A 20,107-nucleotide genomic window follows, 5' to 3' on the forward strand; every position below is an offset into this window, starting at 1 on the left:
GACAGCTTCCATAGGCTGCAATAGAAGCCCGCGGGAGCCGTCCCCACGGGAGACCCACGCGAAAATGGCGCATGGTCCAGATTTTTTCATGCTCCATTTTTTTTTTTTAAATCCCTTTTATTGACGATCCGCGGGTATTTATCTACCCCGCGGGTGGTCAATGCATCCCTATGGGGTGCGGATCCGCGGGCAGGAGAAGAGTTAAAATCCGCTGTGAATTTTAATTCTTCTTTTGCCCGTGGACATGAGGCCTTAGGGTTTGCCTATTCTGGACAACTTCGGTATTTCTAAGGCCTCATGTCCACAGGGAAAATCAGATCCACTGCGGATTTGCAACGCGGATTTGGGCTGCGGATGCACTGTACTTGTCTTTTATTTTTCATGTGGGAGATCAATGTAGCTGTGTGCTCTATAAGCTCCGCACGTGTGATCCGCACCTAAATGGAGCATGGCCAGTTTTTTTTCATGCTCCAGAAATTTTTAAATCCACTTTTATTGACCATCCGTGGGTATTTATCTACCCACGGGTGGTCAATGCATCCCTATGGGGCGCGGATCCGCGTGCGGGAAAAACGCTCCGGATTTTAATTCTTCTTTTGCCCGTGGATCTGAGGCCTTATACATATATATATATTTCCAGGGTCGGCTGGCTGGCCTCGGTTCAGAAGACCTTCCCACCATTGCTATTGTCGCTCACTACGATGCTTTTGGAGTTGCTCCAGTAAGTGCCGCATCAAATGATTTCTAAACAGCATTTCTCCTTCTTTTTCCCTTATTGAGATCTCGAACAGCCCTGTTAACCCCGTGTGCCTCTTTCCTTAGTGGCTGTCGTATGGTGCAGATTCTAATGGCAGCGGGGTAGCGATCCTCCTGGAGTTGGCTCGCCTCTTCTCCAGGCTGTACACCTACAAGCGCACACATGCCAGGTAAGTCCCACACCCAGAAACCTCATCCTAGTTTTACCAGCTTTGCAGCCTGATAATTTATGCATCAGCAGGGAATTGCTTCGGGCGCCAACCGCTGCTTGGAAACTAATAGAAGTCTTCCTATAACTTGGGTAGAATGGTGTACATGAATATCGCTCTTTTAGTATGTCTTAGTTTTTCTTCTAATGTCTCATGTGTTCCTGCAGAGACCGGAGCTCCAGTATTAGTAGTTCTGTGTCCTGCAATAGAGGGCCGTTAACCCCTTAAAGGGGTTGTCCCGCGAAAGCAAGTGGGGTTATACACTTCTGTATGGCCATATTAATGCACTTTGTAATATACATTGTGCATTAATTATGAGCCATACAGAAGTTATTCACTTACCTGCTCCGTTGCTGGCGTCCTCGTCTCCATGTTGCCGTCTAATTTTCAGCGTCTAATCGCCGGATTAGATGCGCTTGCGCAGTCCGGTCTTCTTCTTCTTTTCTGAATGGGGCCGCTCGTGCCAGAGAGCTGCTCCTCGTAGCTCCGCCCCGTCACGTGCCGATTCCAGCCAATCAGGAGGCTGGAATCGGCAATGGACCGCACAGAAGCCCTGCGGTCCACCGAGGGTGAAGATCCCGGCGGCCATCTTCAGCAGGTAAGTAAGAAGTCACCGGAGCGCGGGGATTCAGGTAAGCGCTGTGCGGTTTTTTTTTTTAAGTCCCTGCATCGGGTTTGTCTCGCGCCGAACGGGGGGGCTGTTGAAAAAAAAAAAACCGTTTCGGCGCGAGACAACCCCTTTAAATGGGTTTTGTCATTTAAAATAAATTTAAAAAAATCTCTACTTGCCTGTTCCTCCTCGTCAGTCTTCTTACCACATCTCCTCACTGATCTCCCGTCCCCCGGGTCACCTCACCGCAAGTCAGCCGGATCTTCTTGATTCTGAGTGTACATTCTCGGCCTGCGGTGTACCTGGTCACTAGTGACATAGCGCTCACTGCCTAGCGAGGAACGCTAAGCCGTTGCTGAGACTGTGCATGTGCACTGCAAGTGTTCATCTACTATTGCTGAGAGGCAGCGCGTATGCTAGGCTGTAAACGCTACGTCACTAGTGACATACAGTACATTGCCGGGCAGGAAGAAAACTGCAGAGAATGGCCGCTTCGTCACAGGAAGCAGAAGAATCGGCTGGCCCAGGGGACTGCAGGAGCCAGGAGAAGATCCGCTGGGAGAAGATGCAGTAAGACGACTGATGGGGGAGGAATAGGGAAGTATTGAAGCTTTGTTTTCTAATGACAGATCCCCTTTACCGCTGCGGGACGCACAGTTATGTCCGGCTGGTTTGTGGTGTGTATGGAGGGAGGTTAACGGGTTGATCCCGCTTCATACAATGCGGGTGCCGGCTGTTTCTTACAGACGACACTTGCATGTCATTTTTATTGCAGTCTTTATGCCATAGAAACAAGACCTACCCAAAAATGGCGGAATTTTAGTTTTTTTTCTTCCATTTCACTTCACTTTTACAGTTTTCAGTATGTTATATGGCACCACTGAAAAATACAACTCGTCCAACAAAAAACAAGAAGCCCTCGGATAGCTATGTCGATGGGTAAAGAAGAGAGTTAGGATTTTTTCTTGAAGGGGTGTTAAAGGGGTTGTCCCGCGGCAGCAAGTGGGTCTATACACTTCTGTATGGCCATATTAATGCACTTTGTAATGTACATTGTGCATTAATTATGAGCCATACAGAAGTTATAAAAAGTTTTATACTTACCTGCTCCGTTGCTGGCGTCCTCGTCTCCATGGTTTCGGACTAATTTTCGGCCTCTGATGGCCAAATTAGCCGCGGTTGCGCAGTCTGGGTCTTCTGCTTTCTTCAATGGAGCCTCTCGTGCAGGATGCCGGCTCCGTGTAGCTCCGCCCCGTCACGTGCCGATTCCAGCCAATCAGGAGGCTGGAATCGGCAATGGACCGCACAGAAGAGCTGCGGTCCACGGAGGAAGAGGATCCCGGCGGCCATCTTCACCGGTACGTAAGAAGTCACCGGAGCGCGGGGATTCAGGTAAGCGCTCCGGTAAGCTTTCTTTAGGTCCCTGCATCGGGGTTGTCTCGCGCCGAACGGGGGGGGGGGGGGGGGGTTGAAAAAAAAAAAAACCCGTTTCGGCGCGGGACAACCCATTTAAAGGCCCTCATGCTTCCCGAACCACGGACAATATCCAGGCGGTCCCCCGCGCTGTAGAGAGGAATGGTTGAAATGCTAAAGTGCTTGTTTGAGAGAGCCAAGCTCATAAAGGAGGCAGGAATGGGTAATAGTCGTCGGTATTCGGTTTGACTGACAAGTCTTTCCCCAAACGCAAATGGAGGAGAGACCTGCCAATCTGGGCGGGGAGAATCCAGCGGGCAGCGACCTCAGGGACTCTTCTCCACATTCCCAGCTACTTTTGAAAGTATTTTTTGTCTAAAATGCTGCAGCATTTGGGAGTGAAACCTGTATCTGTGTAATGTGGGCGCCTGTCCGGATCTCGTGTTGCCTGTGGTTCAGGTAGCACAATATTTGAGCATCTTCTCCCACCCATCACTGTGAGGACCTCACCAGCAGAGCACACAGACCAGCATTTCTGTTAAGCATCACAATGTAGAATTTGCGAACCTAGCTGCGGAATTGGCTTCACAACACTGGACATACCTCAAGAAAGTGGTAAATCAATTAGCCCCGTGTGGCGCTGAGTGTTCAGCCAGCAAAAATGCAGTCCTAAGCTCCTGCTCACGACCTGAAGGTTGCTGGTTTAATCCCCGCCTGGCTCAGGTAGCCGGCTCAAGGTTGACTCGGCTTTCCATCCTTCCTAGGTCGGTAAAATGAGAACCCAGCTTGCTGTGGGATAACAAATTACCTGAAAGCGCTACGGAATAAGTTGGCGCTATACAAATAACACGATTTTTTTTTTTTTTATGCGCTATAATAGGTTTGCTTAACGGAACAAGTCCTTCCTCTGAATTACATGTTTGGTGCTCCCTGTAGGTTCACATTCCATATTTAATGCCGCTGCTATACTGTCTTGTCACCTGTCCTTAAATTCCCGTTTCTCCCATGTACAGTTACAATCTGCTGTTTTTCGCATCAGGAGGAGGAAAGTTTAATTATCAGGGAACAAAGAGATGGTTGGAGGATCATCTGGACCATACAGGTATTATAGCATGTAGGGTAGAAAACAAGGGATTGGATGGTCCTCATGGACTGTATTAATTATATCGAAAAAGGATGTGAAAAGAACTGGTATGGAGGCGCAACCCTCTAAGCTACTAGAAGATGTAGATAGGACAACAGGATGCCTGGGGGTGACACGACTCCAAAGATGTATTGCATGTGTCGGAGGTCCTGTGTGCTTCTCCCCTGCCCTCCTGCACACAGGACCTCCGACACATCCTATATATCTTTGGAATCGTGTCACCCCTAGGCATCCTGTTGTCCTATCCAGCCGAACTGACGAAGGGGTTCTTCCCCGAAACGCGTATTCTATTGCTGGTTTTTAATTTGTGAAAAAATAATAAAAAAGAAGTGCTTTCACCATCACACATTGGACTTTGATCTACATCTTCTAGTAGCTTAGAGTGTTGCGCCTCCATACCAGTTCTTTTCACATCCCTTTTTGCTACACTCACGCCCACACTGGTGGAGCGTCATCTGGTTGGCAGCACCTCCACCATTCAAAATACTCAATCATTGAAAGCTCTTTGTACTCCATAAATATTCCACCCCCCTCACTGGGTCTCGCTCCACCCTCCTTTTTCATTTCTTTTACTCGTATTAGTTATATGGCTTACTTATAACCCATTTATTCAGACAGCTACAGTCTGATTGGAGGGGGGGCACTGGCATGGTGAATTGAGGAAATTTATTCTGCGCTCCACTCTTTTTAGATTCAAGCCTTCTTCAAGATAACGTGGCTTTCGTGCTGTGCCTCGATACTGTAGGAAGAGAGAACGGCTTGCATCTTCATGTCTCTAAGCCTCCTAAAGAAGGAACCTTGCAGCATGCTTTCCTCAAAGAGCTGGAAATGGTAATTCACGGAAGCGGATCTTCCTACTACTAATTAACATCGTCGGGACCGTTCGAGTCGTTTTGATGACTTGGTAAGCGGAGATTTGTCTTTTCATTAAGCTTTTTGAAATCCTGCACTGTTTCCCCAGGTTATATCAACCCAGTTCCCGGAGGTGAAGTTTTCCATGGTTCATAAGAAGATAAACCTGGCTGAAGACACACTAGCTTGGGAACATGAACGCTTTGCTATCCGCAGACTGCCGTCTTTTACGGTCTCTCACCTAGATGGGCACCGAAGTGGTCACCGCAACAGTGTCCTGGATCTAAGGTCAGTCAGTCTCCCAAAGCTAGAACTAAATCTTTCAAGGAGTGCTTCTTAGGCCTCATGTCCATGGGGAAAATAAAACTTAAAATCTGCAGCGGATCACCCGCGTGCGTGATCCGCACCTAAAATTTCCCATTGGAATGCATTGACCACCCGCGGGTAGATAAATAGCCGCGGATGGTATTTTAAAGTGATTTAAAAATTTCATGCGTGTGAAAAAAAAAAACGCGACATGCTTCATTCAAGTGCGGATCATGCGTGCGGGCGCTCATAGAGCTCACAGCTCAATTGATCTCCTGCATGGAAAAAAAAAAGGAATTTAAGCTCCTCTGCACTGCATCCGCAGTAGAAATCCACGTTACATATCCGCAGCGGATCTGCTTTTCCCCATGGACATGAGGCCTTAAAGTTTCTCTTTTAATCATGTAATTGTTCATAACTGGGGACTCCGCACCAAAATATTGCAGTGAAGTGCATGATTTCCAACCGTTGCACCCTAGACATAAGTCTTAACCCTTTCTAATCCAATTTCCCTGCCACCCGCATCCTGCCCAGCTCTTATTCATTCTGAGTGGGAAAGCATGTTGTGGATTCCTTGGAGATGTGTGTGTGTGTGTGTGTCTCTATTAGCAATTTTAGTAAAATTAAAAGTGAGTTAAAGGGGTTGTCCCGCGCCGGTTTTTTTTTTTTATTCAATAGCCCCCCCGTTCGGCGCGAGCCAAACCCAATGCATGTGTTAAAGAAAAACAAAACGTTTAGTACTTACCCGAATCCCCGCGCTGCGGCGACTTCTTCCTTACCTTAGCAAGATGGCCGCCGGGATCTTCACCCACGATGCACCGCGGGTCTTCTCCCATGGTGCACCGTGGGCTCTGTGCGGTCCATTGCCGATTCCAGCCTCCTGATTGGCTGGAATCGGCACACGTGACGGGGCGGAGCTACGAGGACCAGCTCTCCGGCACGAGCGGCCCCATTCACCAAGGAGAAGACCGGACTGCGCAAGCGCGTCTAATCGGGCGATTAGACGCTGAAATTAGACGGCACCATGGAGACGGGGACGCTAGCAACGGAACAGGAAAGTGAATAACTTCTGTATGGCTCATAATTAATGCACGATGTATATTACAAAGTGCATTAATATGGCCATACAGAAGTGTATACCCCCACTTGCTTTCGCGGGACAACCCCTTTAATATTAGTTATATATGTGTTTGTATATTACACTATGCAGAAGAGAGGTCTGTCATCGGAGCTCTCCTCCGCATACTGTAATATACAGAAGAGCTCGGACGTTGCAGCTCTCTTCTGCATACTGTAATATGAATATACAGAAGAGAGCTGCAATGGCTGACCGCTCTTCTGCGTACTATAATATATACAGAAGATAATGCAGACATCGCAACCCTCTTCTGCAAAGTTTTAGAAACTTGCACCAAACCTCGTCCAACATGGGAGCTGGGCAGGGAAATTTCAATCTCGGACGAGGTCCAATACTGGATTGCAATGGGATAAATAATGGTAAAGCCAACCTCATTTGCCTTAAGAAACCTGTACATAATTGGACAACCTTTCCTTCCCATGTTAAAAATCTGCAAGCAAGTAAAATATAATGCTCAGGGCGGGGCCAAAGGAAATAGGTGTGAAATTCAGGCTGTGCTGCAGGTTTCCAAATCGGCCTGCTTACGATCTTGCGGAAGCGCTGCTGATCGCCGCCGTGGATTTTGCTCTTTTCATTGCGCAATGATATCTGCAGATTTTGCCATCGATGGCATGTGTCTCTACCAGGGTACTGTTTTTCTCTTATTTCAATATAAATCGAAGTCTTTTCTGTTAAAGTGATGATGTACCCGGATAACAACGTGTGAGCGTCTTGTGTATAAACTGACATTTTGTGTTTGTACACCAGTTGGAAGGTGGACACAGAGGTGTTGGCCCGCAACACTCGTATACTCGCTGAAGCACTCACCCGTGTCATATACAACCTCACAGAAAAGGTACGTATATAATCTAGCGTCATCTGCTATTTCTGCTCTGGTCTCCTTTTCCTACAACAGTCTGCATTCACATTCTGCTTAATCTGCTTACAGGGAGCTCCGTCTGACCTACAGATCTTCACACAGCAGATGGTAAGCAGGCCAAGTTAAGGGAGAGGGAACGGCCGCAGAGGCCTGGCAGAAATAGACTTTTACCTAAAGGGTTAACCCGTGGAGATCTCGTGATCACTCATACCATTGGTTTGAGGTCTTCATTAGGAATGTTCTGTGTTTTCTCTGCAGCAAGTCCAAAAAGAGCAGTTAGAAGCAGTGATGCAATGGCTGACCAACCAGCCTCGTGCAGCACAGTTGGTCGATAAAGACAGCAGTGTACTGAACACTCTAGAATACTACATGAGCCGCTACCTAAAAGATGTCAAACTTTACCACGTCAAGGCTGATAAAAGGTAAATGAGTAATACTGTTTCAGATAATTTACTTGTGCTAGTAGTATGAACCTGCTTTAACCCTTTGCAATCCAATTTTGGATTCAGGGTTTCCTAGGGGGCTTTCTCTTTCTGTGATTATACAATGGCGCCATCTGCTGGCTAGAGCCAGTACTGTGGTATGGGACATGCTGGAGAGGCCCTTGACAACAGAGCGGCCAGTAATATACAGTAAGAATACCCTGCCGGATGTTTTCCGACATCGGAGCTGTACAGCCTTCAATCAGAATGTCTTTAGACGTCAGACAGTGGATTGGAAAGGGTTAAAGCCTCCCTCCAGCCCCCCATGACTTGGCGTGAGCTCTGCTTGGACAAGAGGAAAAGCCCCTCTGGCCCTGAGCTCTGGCAAGACTTTGTGAGAGCAGGAGTTACTGCTGTAAGGTGACCAGATGTCGCGATTTAGGGCAGACAGTTCCACTTTTGGACCCTGTGTCCCGCTGGACCCCAGTGGGGCAGCCATTTGTCCTGCTTTTGGGACGTCACCATTAAAGTGAATTATTTATTTTTTTACCAGCCGGGGTGCCGCAGATTTCCGGCTGGTAATGGCTCTGCTGCACCACAGCCGGATGCACACTGACAGCCCCTCCGATCCTCCATGATGTAACTGCATGGCCTGGAGAATTTAAGGTGTTAAGGGTGTTTTTGAGAGTTTGGTAAAAAAGTATTCCAGGGTTGGTAATGGCATAAAATTACTATTCCCCTTTAACCGTCCCTTCGCTCCCTTCCTGCTGTTACAAGAAGCGATGACATCCCATTCATTGACTGCAGTGGTTGCAAGAACAGTCGCTGGTCTTGGCGGTCAGCTGTGCACGGACAACACTCGACCCAGCGGTCACATGAATGATGACGTGGCGGCAGCACTTCCTCTAACAACGGCGTCACAGCTGTAAAAAAGCAGAAGGGGAGGCTGCCTTCATCTTCCAGATTGGTGGGGTCCGAACCTCTGGACCGCTCATCAAACAATACCCTAGGATATGCCGTAACCTTCTATGACGGGAAGACTCTGTGGATTAGATGACGTTTGACTACTGATACAATTCTGTGCAGTTTTCTCATTAATCTTTTTTTGCTCCTTTACATCCTGTGCTTCAAATATCATTTTGTCTTTGCAGAGACCCAGAATTTGTGTTTTACGATCAGCTGAAACAAACCATGAATGCATACCAGTGAGTGTAGATTTGCTTCATAATGAGCTGCAATTGTCCATTATGTTCTGTCAATTAATGTGGAATTGATCTGCTGTACTGAAGGGGTTACACCAAGATATAAAGTTATCCCCTATTCACAGGCCACCACCAACTCTGAGAACGGGGCTCCTGGGGGTCCCTGCAGGAAGGGAGCTGAGGTTGCTCCACTAATTCCTACGATGGCACCGCAGATTGCTGAGTGTTCGCACTTGGCCCCGCATATAGTTAGCAATGTCCCCACACACACCCTGTCCCAGTCTCTGGCGGCAGGAGCGGGCTGCCCGCCCTGTCCCGGTCTCTGGCGGCAGGAGCGGGCTGCCCGCCCTGTCCCGGTCTCTGGCGGCAGGAGCGGGCTGCCCGCCCTGTCCCGGTCTCTGGCGGCAGGAGCGGGCTGCCCGCCCTGTCCCGGTCTCTGGCGGCAGGAGCGGGCTGCCCGCCCTGTCCCGGTCTCTGGCGGCAGGAGCGGGCTGCCCGCCCTGTCCCGGTCTCTGGCGGCAGGAGCGGGCTGCCCGCCCTGTCCCGGTCTCTGGCGGCAGGAGCGGGCTGCCCGCCCTGTCCCGGTCTCTGGCGGCAGGAGCGGGCTGCCCGCCCTGTCCCGGTCTCTGGCGGCAGGAGCGGGCTGCAGAGGGACGGCACACTGTAGAGTACCAAAAAGATGCTCCACACTTAGTGTTTCATGGGGCATACAAGAGTTTACGTGGACATTTCTGCAGATGAAGGTCCTCTCTTGGATATTGGTTTCTTAGGATTTGCTTGTACATTGCAGGAATGCTTATTTTTCAGTCTTTTTGCGGAAAGAATCTGTAGTTGAATGCCGTAGTAGCAAACAGGATGAGATTTTGAATTCTGCGGCGTCATTTTTTTTGTTATGCATTTTCCTCATTGAGTGCAATAGGGAAGTCTAAATCCCCAACAAACCTCACCTGTCGCAGATTAAGACTTGATTCACCTGAGCAATTGTGCCACGATAAATCGCTGGCTGAACATGACAATCATCTGAAGTATTGGATACCAACGCACTTGTTCAGATGGGCGATTTTTTTAAAAGCATAAAATAGTCCGGCCGCTTTTACGCTGACCAGAAAAAAAAAAAAAAAGATCTGAACCTGTCTTTTGACCGGAATACGCCGGCTGGTCCCATAGACTCCTATAGGAATCTATGAGAGCTGCCAACAAAGGGAGGTAGGAGGGAGTTTAGCAGCGGCTCTGCTAAACTCTCCGCCCCTTGCTGGCTGCCTGCAGAGGGACGGGGCGGGAGATTAGCACACCAGCTCCCACCTTGCCCCCTCCCTTTGCTGGCAGTGTGAAGGAGCGCTTTACGTGGTTCTATTACTGACACAAATACTTGGTCCTTTTAAAAGGCACTGTGATCAGCCAACAAGCAAGCAAATGCCAACAAGCGAGTGAATGTTGCTTTTTAGCAAGCATGAAAACGCTCATTGGTTTACGGCATATCTCCCTGTGTAAATGGGGAGATATATAGCCGGCGTAGTGGGGATGAATGCTCATACAAACAATCATTTGTCCTCATACCAGAGATTCCCAGTCCCTGTAAGGCCGCCTGCACACGGGCGGAAATCCCGCGGCGGCATTTCTGCCACTGAAAGCCTGCATAGGAGTGCATTACAATACGCACTCCTATGCAGACGGCCACGGTTTGGCTGCGCGAAATTTTGCGTGGCAAACAAACCGCGGCATGTCCTATTTCAGCCCCGCACAGAAACGTCACTCACCCGGCTCCGGTCTGCGCATGCGCCGGCAGCCGGTACATGATAGGGCCGCCGGGTGCGGGTGAGTACGCGGTCGTCCCTGCAGGCGCTCGGGTCGGGTCCCACGGCGAGAATTCTCGCCGCCGGATCCGACCCGCTCGTCTGCAGGCGGCCTAAGAGAAATGTTAACTAGTGCAGATCCATATGCTTTCTCTATCAGCACTCATTACATCAGGCTGAGATTTGGCCCTGTAAGAGGATCCCTACTTACAGATCTACCACAAAATCCACAAGTTCTGGAAGTAAAAAAAATATACCGTATTTTTCGCTCTATAAGACGCACTTTTTTCCCCTCCAAAGTTGGGTGAAAAAGTCAGTGCGTCTTATAGAGCGAACCTACCGAGATGAGACCCGTCCGGAGCTGAAAAGGATCGTGAATCCTTCTCACTGAAGTGCCGGCCGTTTGCATACAAAACCAGCACAGCAGTAGAGCAGAGCGGCCGCACAACAGCTGATTGCTGGGGGGCGGGGGAGGAGCAGGGAGCAGAGCGGCCTGTACAGCAGCTGATTGCTGGGGGCGGGGGAGAAGCAGGGAGCAGAGCGGCCTGTACAGCAGCTGATTTCTGGGGGAGGAGCAGGGAGCAGAGCGGCCCATACAACAGCTGATTGCTGGGGGCGGGGGAGGACCAGAGCGGCCGGCCCGTACAGCAGCTGATTGCTGAGGGCGGGGGAGAAGCAGGGAGCAGAGCACCTGTACAACAGCTGATTGCTGGGGGCGGGGGAGGAGCAGGGAGCAGAGTGGCCTGTACAGCAGCTGATTTCTGGGGGAAGAGCAGGGAGCAGAGCGGCCCATACAACAGCTGATTGCTGGGGGCGGGGGAGGAGCAGGGAGCAGAGCGGCCCGTACAGCAGCTGATTTCTGGGGGAGGAGCAGGGAGCAGAGCAGCCCATACAACAGCTGATTGATGGGGGCGAGGGAGGAGCAGGGAGCAGAGCGCCCGTACAACAGCTGATTGCTGAGGGCGGGGGAGGAGCAGGAAGCTATTATACAGACAGGCCGCTTCTGCTATATTGCTGACAGTGTGATAAAGATAGCAGGTCCGCTCCACACCAGCACCCATACAACAGCTGATTAGTGAGAGGGAGCTGCTGCTCCCCCCTTCCCTTAGCAGTCAGCTGTATGTACAGACACTCTCACATCTGCAAGCTACATAGGAGAGGGAGGGGCAGAGGGAGAAAGAGCTGCCTGTATTGTGTATATATTTGTGCCTAGTTATGCACAACCATAATGATACATGCCATGCAGGGTTCCTGGAAAGTTGGGTAACAATTAATAGAATCATTACATTATCACTCAGCTCTTCCAGGATCCTGAATGCCAACTGCAGAGTTATGCAAGCATGCATACCACATGCATTGCCATAACTATTCAACATGGGATTCAGGGCTCCTGGAAAGCTGGATGACAAGTAATGAGATCACCATTACATTTATACTCAGCTTTCCTGGATCCTGAATGACAGGTTGACCTAGTGGCATATACTTCATTCCGAGGCGGTACTACTGCTGTTTATTTCTCCTGTAATACCTCCCTCACTGCCTGGTCTGGGGAGTGCAAAATATTTTTCTCCTATTTTCCTCCTCTAAAACCCAGGTGCGTCTTATAAAGCGAAAAATACGGTATAGAATTCCTTTTTTTTTTTTTTCAGATCACTTATATTGAAATTATAATTTGTAGACTCGACCTTTATTTGCTCTATATTTCTACATGAACATCGAGTACATATCAGGGCCCAAAGCAAGTAATGAATTAAACCTAAATGAGTCCTCCTCACCAAACAAAACCTATTCAACAGATGCTAAACCCCCCAAAAATGTAAACTAGTTCTCCATCCTCCACCGCTCCCCTTCATCTGCCCTACAGCCCATTCAGTGCCATCAACACAATTAACTTCATATACCGGACCATCACCCCCAGATCTTCTCAAACTTCGCCAATTTTTTTTTTTTTTAAGTAATCTCCTTTTCAAAGATCCGACCTCCTTTTATAGTCAATAATCCTCGTATTAAACCACTTTAATAGTGTGTGATAAACTCTATATACTAGATACAATTGCGATACCCATCGGCCTACACATATGGATAACATTGAAATCGTGCGCAACGCTGCAGCCCGATCATCTTCACTAATTTTACCTCGATCTCGCTCCAGTTTTTCTTTTGCCTGTACTGGATTTGGAATTGCCGTGACTCAAGAAAAAAAGAGAATCTTCTTTATGTAAGATGTAAAACCCATCGTAACTCCAAGAAAGTTCACCAAAGGGTGTTGGACCGTAAACGCAGAAACTGACCGGACCCGAGCAGCAAACACACTTTCTTTCAGTTCCTTCAATTAAAAGCAACGATGGGGAACATCATGAAGCTCTTTAAATTGTTCAAAACCATGAAAGAGACCCCCCAGAATGCACCTGGTTAAGAGACCTTACCCCTCTTCTCCAGCGTCAAATACCCCTTCAACGTGAAAGCTCTTTCACATATTGTCAGAGAGGGCTACAACCTGTCATTTTAGAAACGAGTCTGCCATTTAACCCTACCCCCTTCAACTAGTGCAGTTGGGATGCCAGAAAATAGACCAATTGCCAACCCTCCAGACCATTTATCCCTTTCGAAGGGTCTCCAATTTAATTCTAGCAGATTTCTTATTGCGCAATAAGCACCTAAATATTGTATGAAGTCTATAAAATATATTGTAATGGAATCCAAATTGGGGCGTTTGGAAGTATACAAAGGAGTTTCCTCTGCCAATTATTGACAGTGGTCAACAACTCCAAACTTTGATCTTCTCCTCAAACCTTCGTACTAGTAGAAGCAAGCGAGCAGAAATACAAGTCCTGAGGTCTAGAAGATACCCCAACTCCCAAATATTGGAATTCCTTTACCGTTTGTAATTGTGTACGTTCCAACTGAAAATCAGCGCCAAACGGTCTAAGGGAAGAGTAATAGATTTACCCCATTAATAGTAAGCTCTGACATCCTACCAAGTATGGACATAATAGGACCCACAGATACTCAAATCACCTGCATACAGTGAAACACGCTCCTTAATTTCTCCATGATGCAGTCCAACTATTTTAGGTGCTTACCTTATAAAAACCAGCCAGGGGCTCAATCACCAAGGGAAAGAAGAGGGAGCAGGAGACAACCTGCCTTGTTCCCCTCTCTAAGGCCTCATGTCCACGGGCAAAAGAAGAATTAAAATCCGCAGCAGATTTTAACTCTTCTCCTGCCCGCGGATCCGCACCCCATAGGGATGCATTGACCACCCGCTGGGTAGATAAATACCCACGGATGGTCAATAAAAGGGATTTTAAAAAAAATGGAGCATGAAAAAATCTGGACCGTGCTCCATTTTCATGCGGGTCTCCCGCGGGCTTCTATTGAAGCCTATGGAAGCCGTCCGGATCCGCGGGAGACAAAAATCAGATTTTACTCACCCGCTCCGGTTCTTCTCTTCGCCGACGCGTCATCTTCTCTCAGTCGCGGCCGGATCATTTTGCTTCGGGGCGGCGCATGCGCGGGGCACGTCACCGACGTCATCCTGCGCATCCACCGGGCCGAAGAAAGAAGATCCGGCCGCGACGCAGAGAAGATGACGCCGCATCGAAGGAAGTATCCGGAGCGGGCGAGAGGTGAGTTTATTCTGATTTATTCTTATTTTCAGCCCTCTTGTCCGTGGGGCAGGAGGGACCCGCTGCAGATTCTACATGGAGAATCCGTAGCGGGCCTGATTTTCCCCGTGGACATGAGGCCTAATAAATCTGTCGAGAAATTGTTATTTACCCTCCCTCTTGCCCCTGGCATTGAATTAAGTAATTTAATCCATACCAGAAACATATCACAAGTTTTGGCACCATTAAGTGAAAAACTGTCTGTGCCCACCCATCCTTGAGCCCCATGGTCCGCCTGAAGATTCATAAAACAAGCGTCTTTTTATGACGCAGTTCTTTGAGGATGGGGGAGCTGGGGGCTTTAATGAAGGCACTGGGGTAATCCTCTTTCATGGCAGCATTGAGAAGGTCAGATACTTCTTGGTTACATAGGAGAATTTACATTTTGGAGACATATATTTTTTTTCTTTATTTTAAGGATCTGTATGCTTCTAAAAAGTATACAGATCCTTCAATAACAGCCGTCTTCCTGCAATGACTTCTGGTCACGGAATCGGGTAACTTGGTACTACTTCTCTAATGAAATTGATGCAAACTTTTCGGAAGCAATACCACTCTGTATAGGAAGTTCCCTGAAGGCCCATTTAGACAAGACGCGTGTCGGGCAAGCAATGGCCGCCCCTCGTCCCGCACATACTGGCTGCGGTGCTGCTGCAGGGAGCTTGTATCGCTGGCTCATAGCAGACGGCTGCAGATTTCACCTCTTGTGCTCCCCGCCCCTCTCCATTGACTTAACATAGCAGCCAATCAGTACTGACCGGCTGCTATTTACACTGAACGATCAGCTCATCGTCCAGCACCATTTATTGCATAGACGATGGACGATGAGCTGATCTCTCAGTGTAAATAGCAGCTGGTCAGCACTGAACGGCCGCTGTGTTAAGTCAATGGCAAGGGGCGGGGGAGTGAGGAGAGAAATCTCCTGCAGCTTCCCCGCTGTGAGGCAGCCATACAAGCTCCCTGCAGCAGCACCGCAGCCAGTATGTGTGGGACGAGGGGCGGCCATCGTTTGACCGACATCACATCTAAATCCACGTTTATTCTAATTTGTTGGAAATCATGTTTTTGTGTTTGTTTTGCCCGTTATTAAATCTTCTTTCTTTTTCAGAGTTAAACCAGCCATATTTGATCTCCTGTTGGCCATATGCATTGCTGCTTACCTTGGTCTAGCCTACCTTGCTGTTCAGGTACATTGGGGATTTTATTTTATGACTTGGAGTCAAAAAGAAAAGTTGTTGCCCATAGCAGCCAATCAAAGTATTTGAACTTTTAAGGCTTTGTTTGCATGTCTTTTGTAATTTACATTAACCCCTTCATGACACGGCCTATTTTGGGCTTAAGGACGCAACAATTTTTGGCGGATTTTCTTCTCCGTTTATCAAAAGTCATAACTTTTTTATTTTTCCGTCGACGCGGCCGTATGAGGGCTTGTTTTTTGCGTGGCGAACTGTAGTTTTTATTGGTGCCACTTTTCGGTACATAGACTATATTGTAAAACTTTTTTTTTTTTTTAATGATAGCAGGGAGAGAAAACGCATCAATTCTGCCATAGATTTTTTTTTTTTTTTTTTTTACAGTGTTAATCATGCAGCATAAATGACACAATCCATTTTTTCTGCAGACCGGTACGGTTACAACGATACCAAAATTCTTACTTTTTTTTAGGTTTTCCCACTTTTCTGCAATAAAAACCCTTTTTTCTTGAAAATCTTTTTTTTTTTTCTAAATCGCTGCATTCAAAGTCCTGTAACTTTTTTATTTTTTGATGTACGGAGCTCTATGAGGGCTTATTTTTTGCGAGACAAGCTGTAGATTTTATTGGTACCATTTTGGGGTACATACGGCTTTTTTGATCACTTTTATTGCGTTTTTAGTGAGGCAAAATGCTAAGAATTAGCATTTTGCCTCAGTTTTTTAGTGTTTTTTTTTTTAGCGTTTTTTCCGTGCACAGTCAAAAGCATGTGCAACTTATTGTACGCATCGTTACGGACGCGACAATACCAAATATGTGGGATTTTATTTATTTTTTTACCTTTTTTTTATGCTAATCTGAGAAAAAGCATAAATTTTTTTTTTTTACTTTTTTTAATTCATTTTTTTAATCTTTGTTTTTTTTACACTGTTTGTGTCCCTCTGAGGGACTTTAATCACTGCCCTGATGATCGCTGTTATAAGGCATGGCAGAGCTACTGCTCTCCCATGCCTTATCGCTTATACAGCGATCCTAGGCATAGGCAATACAGGACGCCAGTGCCTGTTGCCATGGTGACAGGCCGGGGTCTCGCGATGACATCGCGAGTTCCGGCCGGAGACACAGAGGGAGCCGCGCTCCCTCTGTGAACTCTTTCCCTGCCGCGATCTACTTAGATACTGTAGCAGCGGGACGATGGCTGTGACTGACAGCCGTCTCCGGCTGCGGGATAGCACGAGATCATATGTGATCCCGAGCTATCTCCAGGACGTAAGTTTACGCCCTGTTGCGGGAAGTACCAGGCTGCCAGGACGTAAACTTACGCCCTGCAGCGGGAAGGGGTTAAGGGCCCTTTTAGAGGAGCTGATTTATGGTTTGAATGAGCGAATGATATCAGAGTTAGCTCATTCCTTCCTGCAGTATACTGGCAGATACAGTAGGTAGGGTAGGTTTATGTAACATATAGGTGATGGTTCCACGTGGCGTAAACACTGCAGATCATCCACTAGTAAGTTGTAATTAATGATGTGTCTTCTTACAGGTCGTTAGTTAGACTAAATAAAAAAATCAAAATCCTAAAACAAAAATGTTTAAGAATTATTTTTTTTTTATTTGTTGCGCCGTGTTCTTGTTACTTTCGTTTGTTTGAATCATCGCTCCGTCTAAAAGCGCCCTTGGCGCGGGCCGGGAAAGCTGCTGGTGTACCTGATGTGTGTCCTCCACAGTGACGTCCAGTATGGTGTAGGTTTTAGTGGGTTGTGTTTTACGGTGGGATGCTATGGCTGACTCATGCCACTGTATGGCATCCCTCAAGTCAGTTGGTAAAGGGCCACTCCATGATGTAGCTCTCCCCACAATATATATATATGGGCTAGTGTTGTTTTTTTTAACCCTTTCTACTTCTGTTTGCCCCAAACCTTTTCACATTTCTTCTGATTAGTTCTAAACCCCGTTGCTTGGCCTTATTACGTTGTCTGATATACTTGTTTGTTTTCACAGAACTTTGGAGTGCTTTATAAACTAGTCCAGAAAGTGGCCTTGAAACCAAAACAGTTGTGAAGACACATTCCTTAGCCAAGTCTCATGCGTTGGGATCCTGACACCCCTGAGAAGAAGGGGGGTTCTGCTACCACAAAACATTCTCTTCTCATTTCAAGCACTGGAGGCTGAATTTCATTATAGCCCTTTAAATTTTTTTATGCATGGATTTCAACGTGAAGCCTTCCTTTACTAAAGTGTTGTGAACAGAATAGACCGGTAGTTCAGTACGGGGTCTGCGGGATGCAAAGTTTCCCTTCTGCCTTGGACTTTTTTTTTTTTTTTTTTCTGTTGGTACTCAGGATTTAACTGTGAGGGTTAACCATTTTTAAGTATTTATGATGCCAGGTATTGTCCTACCGTTTTGCCTTTTTCTTTAGTTTTTGGTTTATTTTCATCCATGCACTGAATCACTCCCTTGTGACTATTTAATTAAAAGATCAGCGTCAAAGTCAAACATGAACACTGACTTAATTATGGAGATAATAAAGAAAACTGTAAAACAAGTGATTGTGTATCCGTAGCGTCAACCAACCACTTCCTGTGTTTGACTGCTAGGAGTTTGTAAACTAAGGCAGTACTGATGTCCGCACACTTACTGTAAAGGTAGAAGTACAGCCACTGAAATAGGGGCCGGCCGGACAAGGTGCAGGCCAGGTGAATTTGTGTTTGCCTCAAAGAAATCCCCCCAGTCCCCTGTTCATTGGTACCGAGCTTGTGCAAAACATGCGGGTTTGTGGTGTTTCAAAGATGAGATGGATGTAGTTCAGTGTAAAACCATGATGGCAGAGCTCAGCATCAGTCACCAGCTTCTTATTAGCACTGTATTGAAGCTGAGAAACTTTTCTCTCAATGTTTTGAAAGTTTTTGATTTATTTTTTTTTTTTATACATTTATACCTTTTTTTTACCTCTTAAATTGGTTGTCGTAGAAAAAAAAATTATCGTCTATCATGGGGGGGACGCAAAGCTTCTGCCACTAGGAGGCGACACGAAGCATAAAACTCCTATTAGCTATACCCCTCCTGCAGGCATAAGCTAGCTTAATTATAGCTTAGTGTCTGCAGGAGGCAGACCTGTTTAGTGTTAGCTCTCCTGGAAGATGTCTATTGTAGGAATACAGTGAGGCAGGGCTTTTCCGTGTCCTCCCAGGGAAGGGTAAACAGTGCAGGGTTTCTGCCATGCTGTTAAGATCCGACCCAAAGAAGAAGAAAGGGTGGCTCAATCATGCCTTGTGCAATAGAGATACCCGCCAGCCATAGTGTTCCCCACCCTGAAGCAACTCCCATCCTCCATAAGGGTGAGTGCGGTGGGGAATACTGCTGGAGACGGAGGCCGTGACGGAAGGTCTACACGGCTGGGGACGGATCTTTGCAGGATCTTTTGGAAGAAGGGTGAGTATGCAGAGGTAAGTATAATCCTCTCCCCTGTCTTCCCTGAACTGCTGCTACAAGGGACAGTCAGGGAGCTTTGTCCCCAGGAACCCTCTTCCGCTTCAATCACGTTTTTTACCCCTGGATGTGGCAAATTTGCTGGACTGGGGGCACTGTATGTTGGAGGAAGGCCCTTGGGGTTACCACTGGTGCGGGGATCCCCCTGCATGATGAGCACAGGCATCACTGTGGGCCCAGGCCTTTCGGGCACACCAGGCCCCGATTGGCATTGCAGCACCTTGCTGGCCTTTGTGGCCCCCGCGGTGGTCTGGGACCTCTATGGCTGTAGTGTGCAGCGGCGGCACAGTGTCTAGGGGTCGGCCGGCGCAGCTGGAAATTTAGCTTGTGGTTTTCGGGTATAACTGCTGGTTTGCGCCCACGGCTGGCTAGGGAGGTGCTGCAGTTGTCGCGGACCTCATGGTGTTCAGCACCCCCCTGGACGTAGGGGGGGGGCTGTGATCGGCTGCTGAAATTAAATCTTGGTTCTGGTTTTGGGCTTGCCAGGCTCTGCTTGATTTTGCCACGTACATGGCAGCCTGTAGACTGTCGGCGGCCCCTGAGGTGTTGGGGAAGGGGGGGATGGCCGCTGCGGCTCTGAGTGTTATACTAGGCCCTGGCTTTTTGGGCCTACCAGGCTCCGCTTGAGTTTGCTGCCTGTCTGGCCCTGTCAGTGGCCCCCAACATAGCGGGCAGCATTGTGGCCGTGGCGATAAACTTAGGCCTCATTTTTTTCGGGCCTACCTCTCTTTCCCTCCAGGCAGTCAGGGTGAGCTGTCGCCACAGGCCCGCGGACCCTGCAGATGCAGTGATTCCCCCATAGACAGGACTTGCCAGGGAGGTAGGGATGCTAAATTGAGCCCCTGACTTTAGGCCACACCCACTCTGAGCATGGGAACTTTGAAGGAGGGCTTTTGAATCCAAGTCCATCCACTCCCCCCCATCTCCTGGTGCTGCTGTGCGAGGCTTTCCACACCTTCATTCTCGGCCACCTGTGGCCTGCACTGCTGCGGCTACATTGGAGAAGCGCTTTATGATCCAGAAGCTCCATCTGTGATCAGTCTCCCCGTGGATGGG

At 48.0% G+C, this 20,107-nt stretch overlaps 1 protein-coding gene across 1 annotated transcript in view; it reads left to right on the forward strand.

Moving 5' to 3' along the window:
- The window catches only part of NCLN (nicalin), a 32,515-nt gene extending 14,408 nt beyond the window's left edge, over positions 1–18,107 (forward strand). Inside the window, exons 5-15 of the mRNA XM_066604677.1 lie at positions 641–721; positions 823–926; positions 4,002–4,090; positions 4,824–4,963; positions 5,094–5,272; positions 7,176–7,263; positions 7,357–7,395; positions 7,546–7,709; positions 8,861–8,914; positions 15,481–15,559; positions 17,563–18,107. Coding sequence (XP_066460774.1) covers positions 641–721; positions 823–926; positions 4,002–4,090; positions 4,824–4,963; positions 5,094–5,272; positions 7,176–7,263; positions 7,357–7,395; positions 7,546–7,709; positions 8,861–8,914; positions 15,481–15,559; positions 17,563–17,622 — 1,077 coding nt within the window. The 3' untranslated portion in view covers positions 17,623–18,107. The remainder of the gene's footprint in view (positions 1–640; positions 722–822; positions 927–4,001; positions 4,091–4,823; positions 4,964–5,093; positions 5,273–7,175; positions 7,264–7,356; positions 7,396–7,545; positions 7,710–8,860; positions 8,915–15,480; positions 15,560–17,562) is intronic.
- Positions 18,108–20,107: the final 2,000 nt, after the last annotated feature.

Source organism: Eleutherodactylus coqui, chromosome 5 (genome assembly GCF_035609145.1).
Source record: "Eleutherodactylus coqui strain aEleCoq1 chromosome 5, aEleCoq1.hap1, whole genome shotgun sequence".
NCBI classification, from domain to species: domain Eukaryota; kingdom Metazoa; phylum Chordata; class Amphibia; order Anura; family Eleutherodactylidae; genus Eleutherodactylus; species Eleutherodactylus coqui.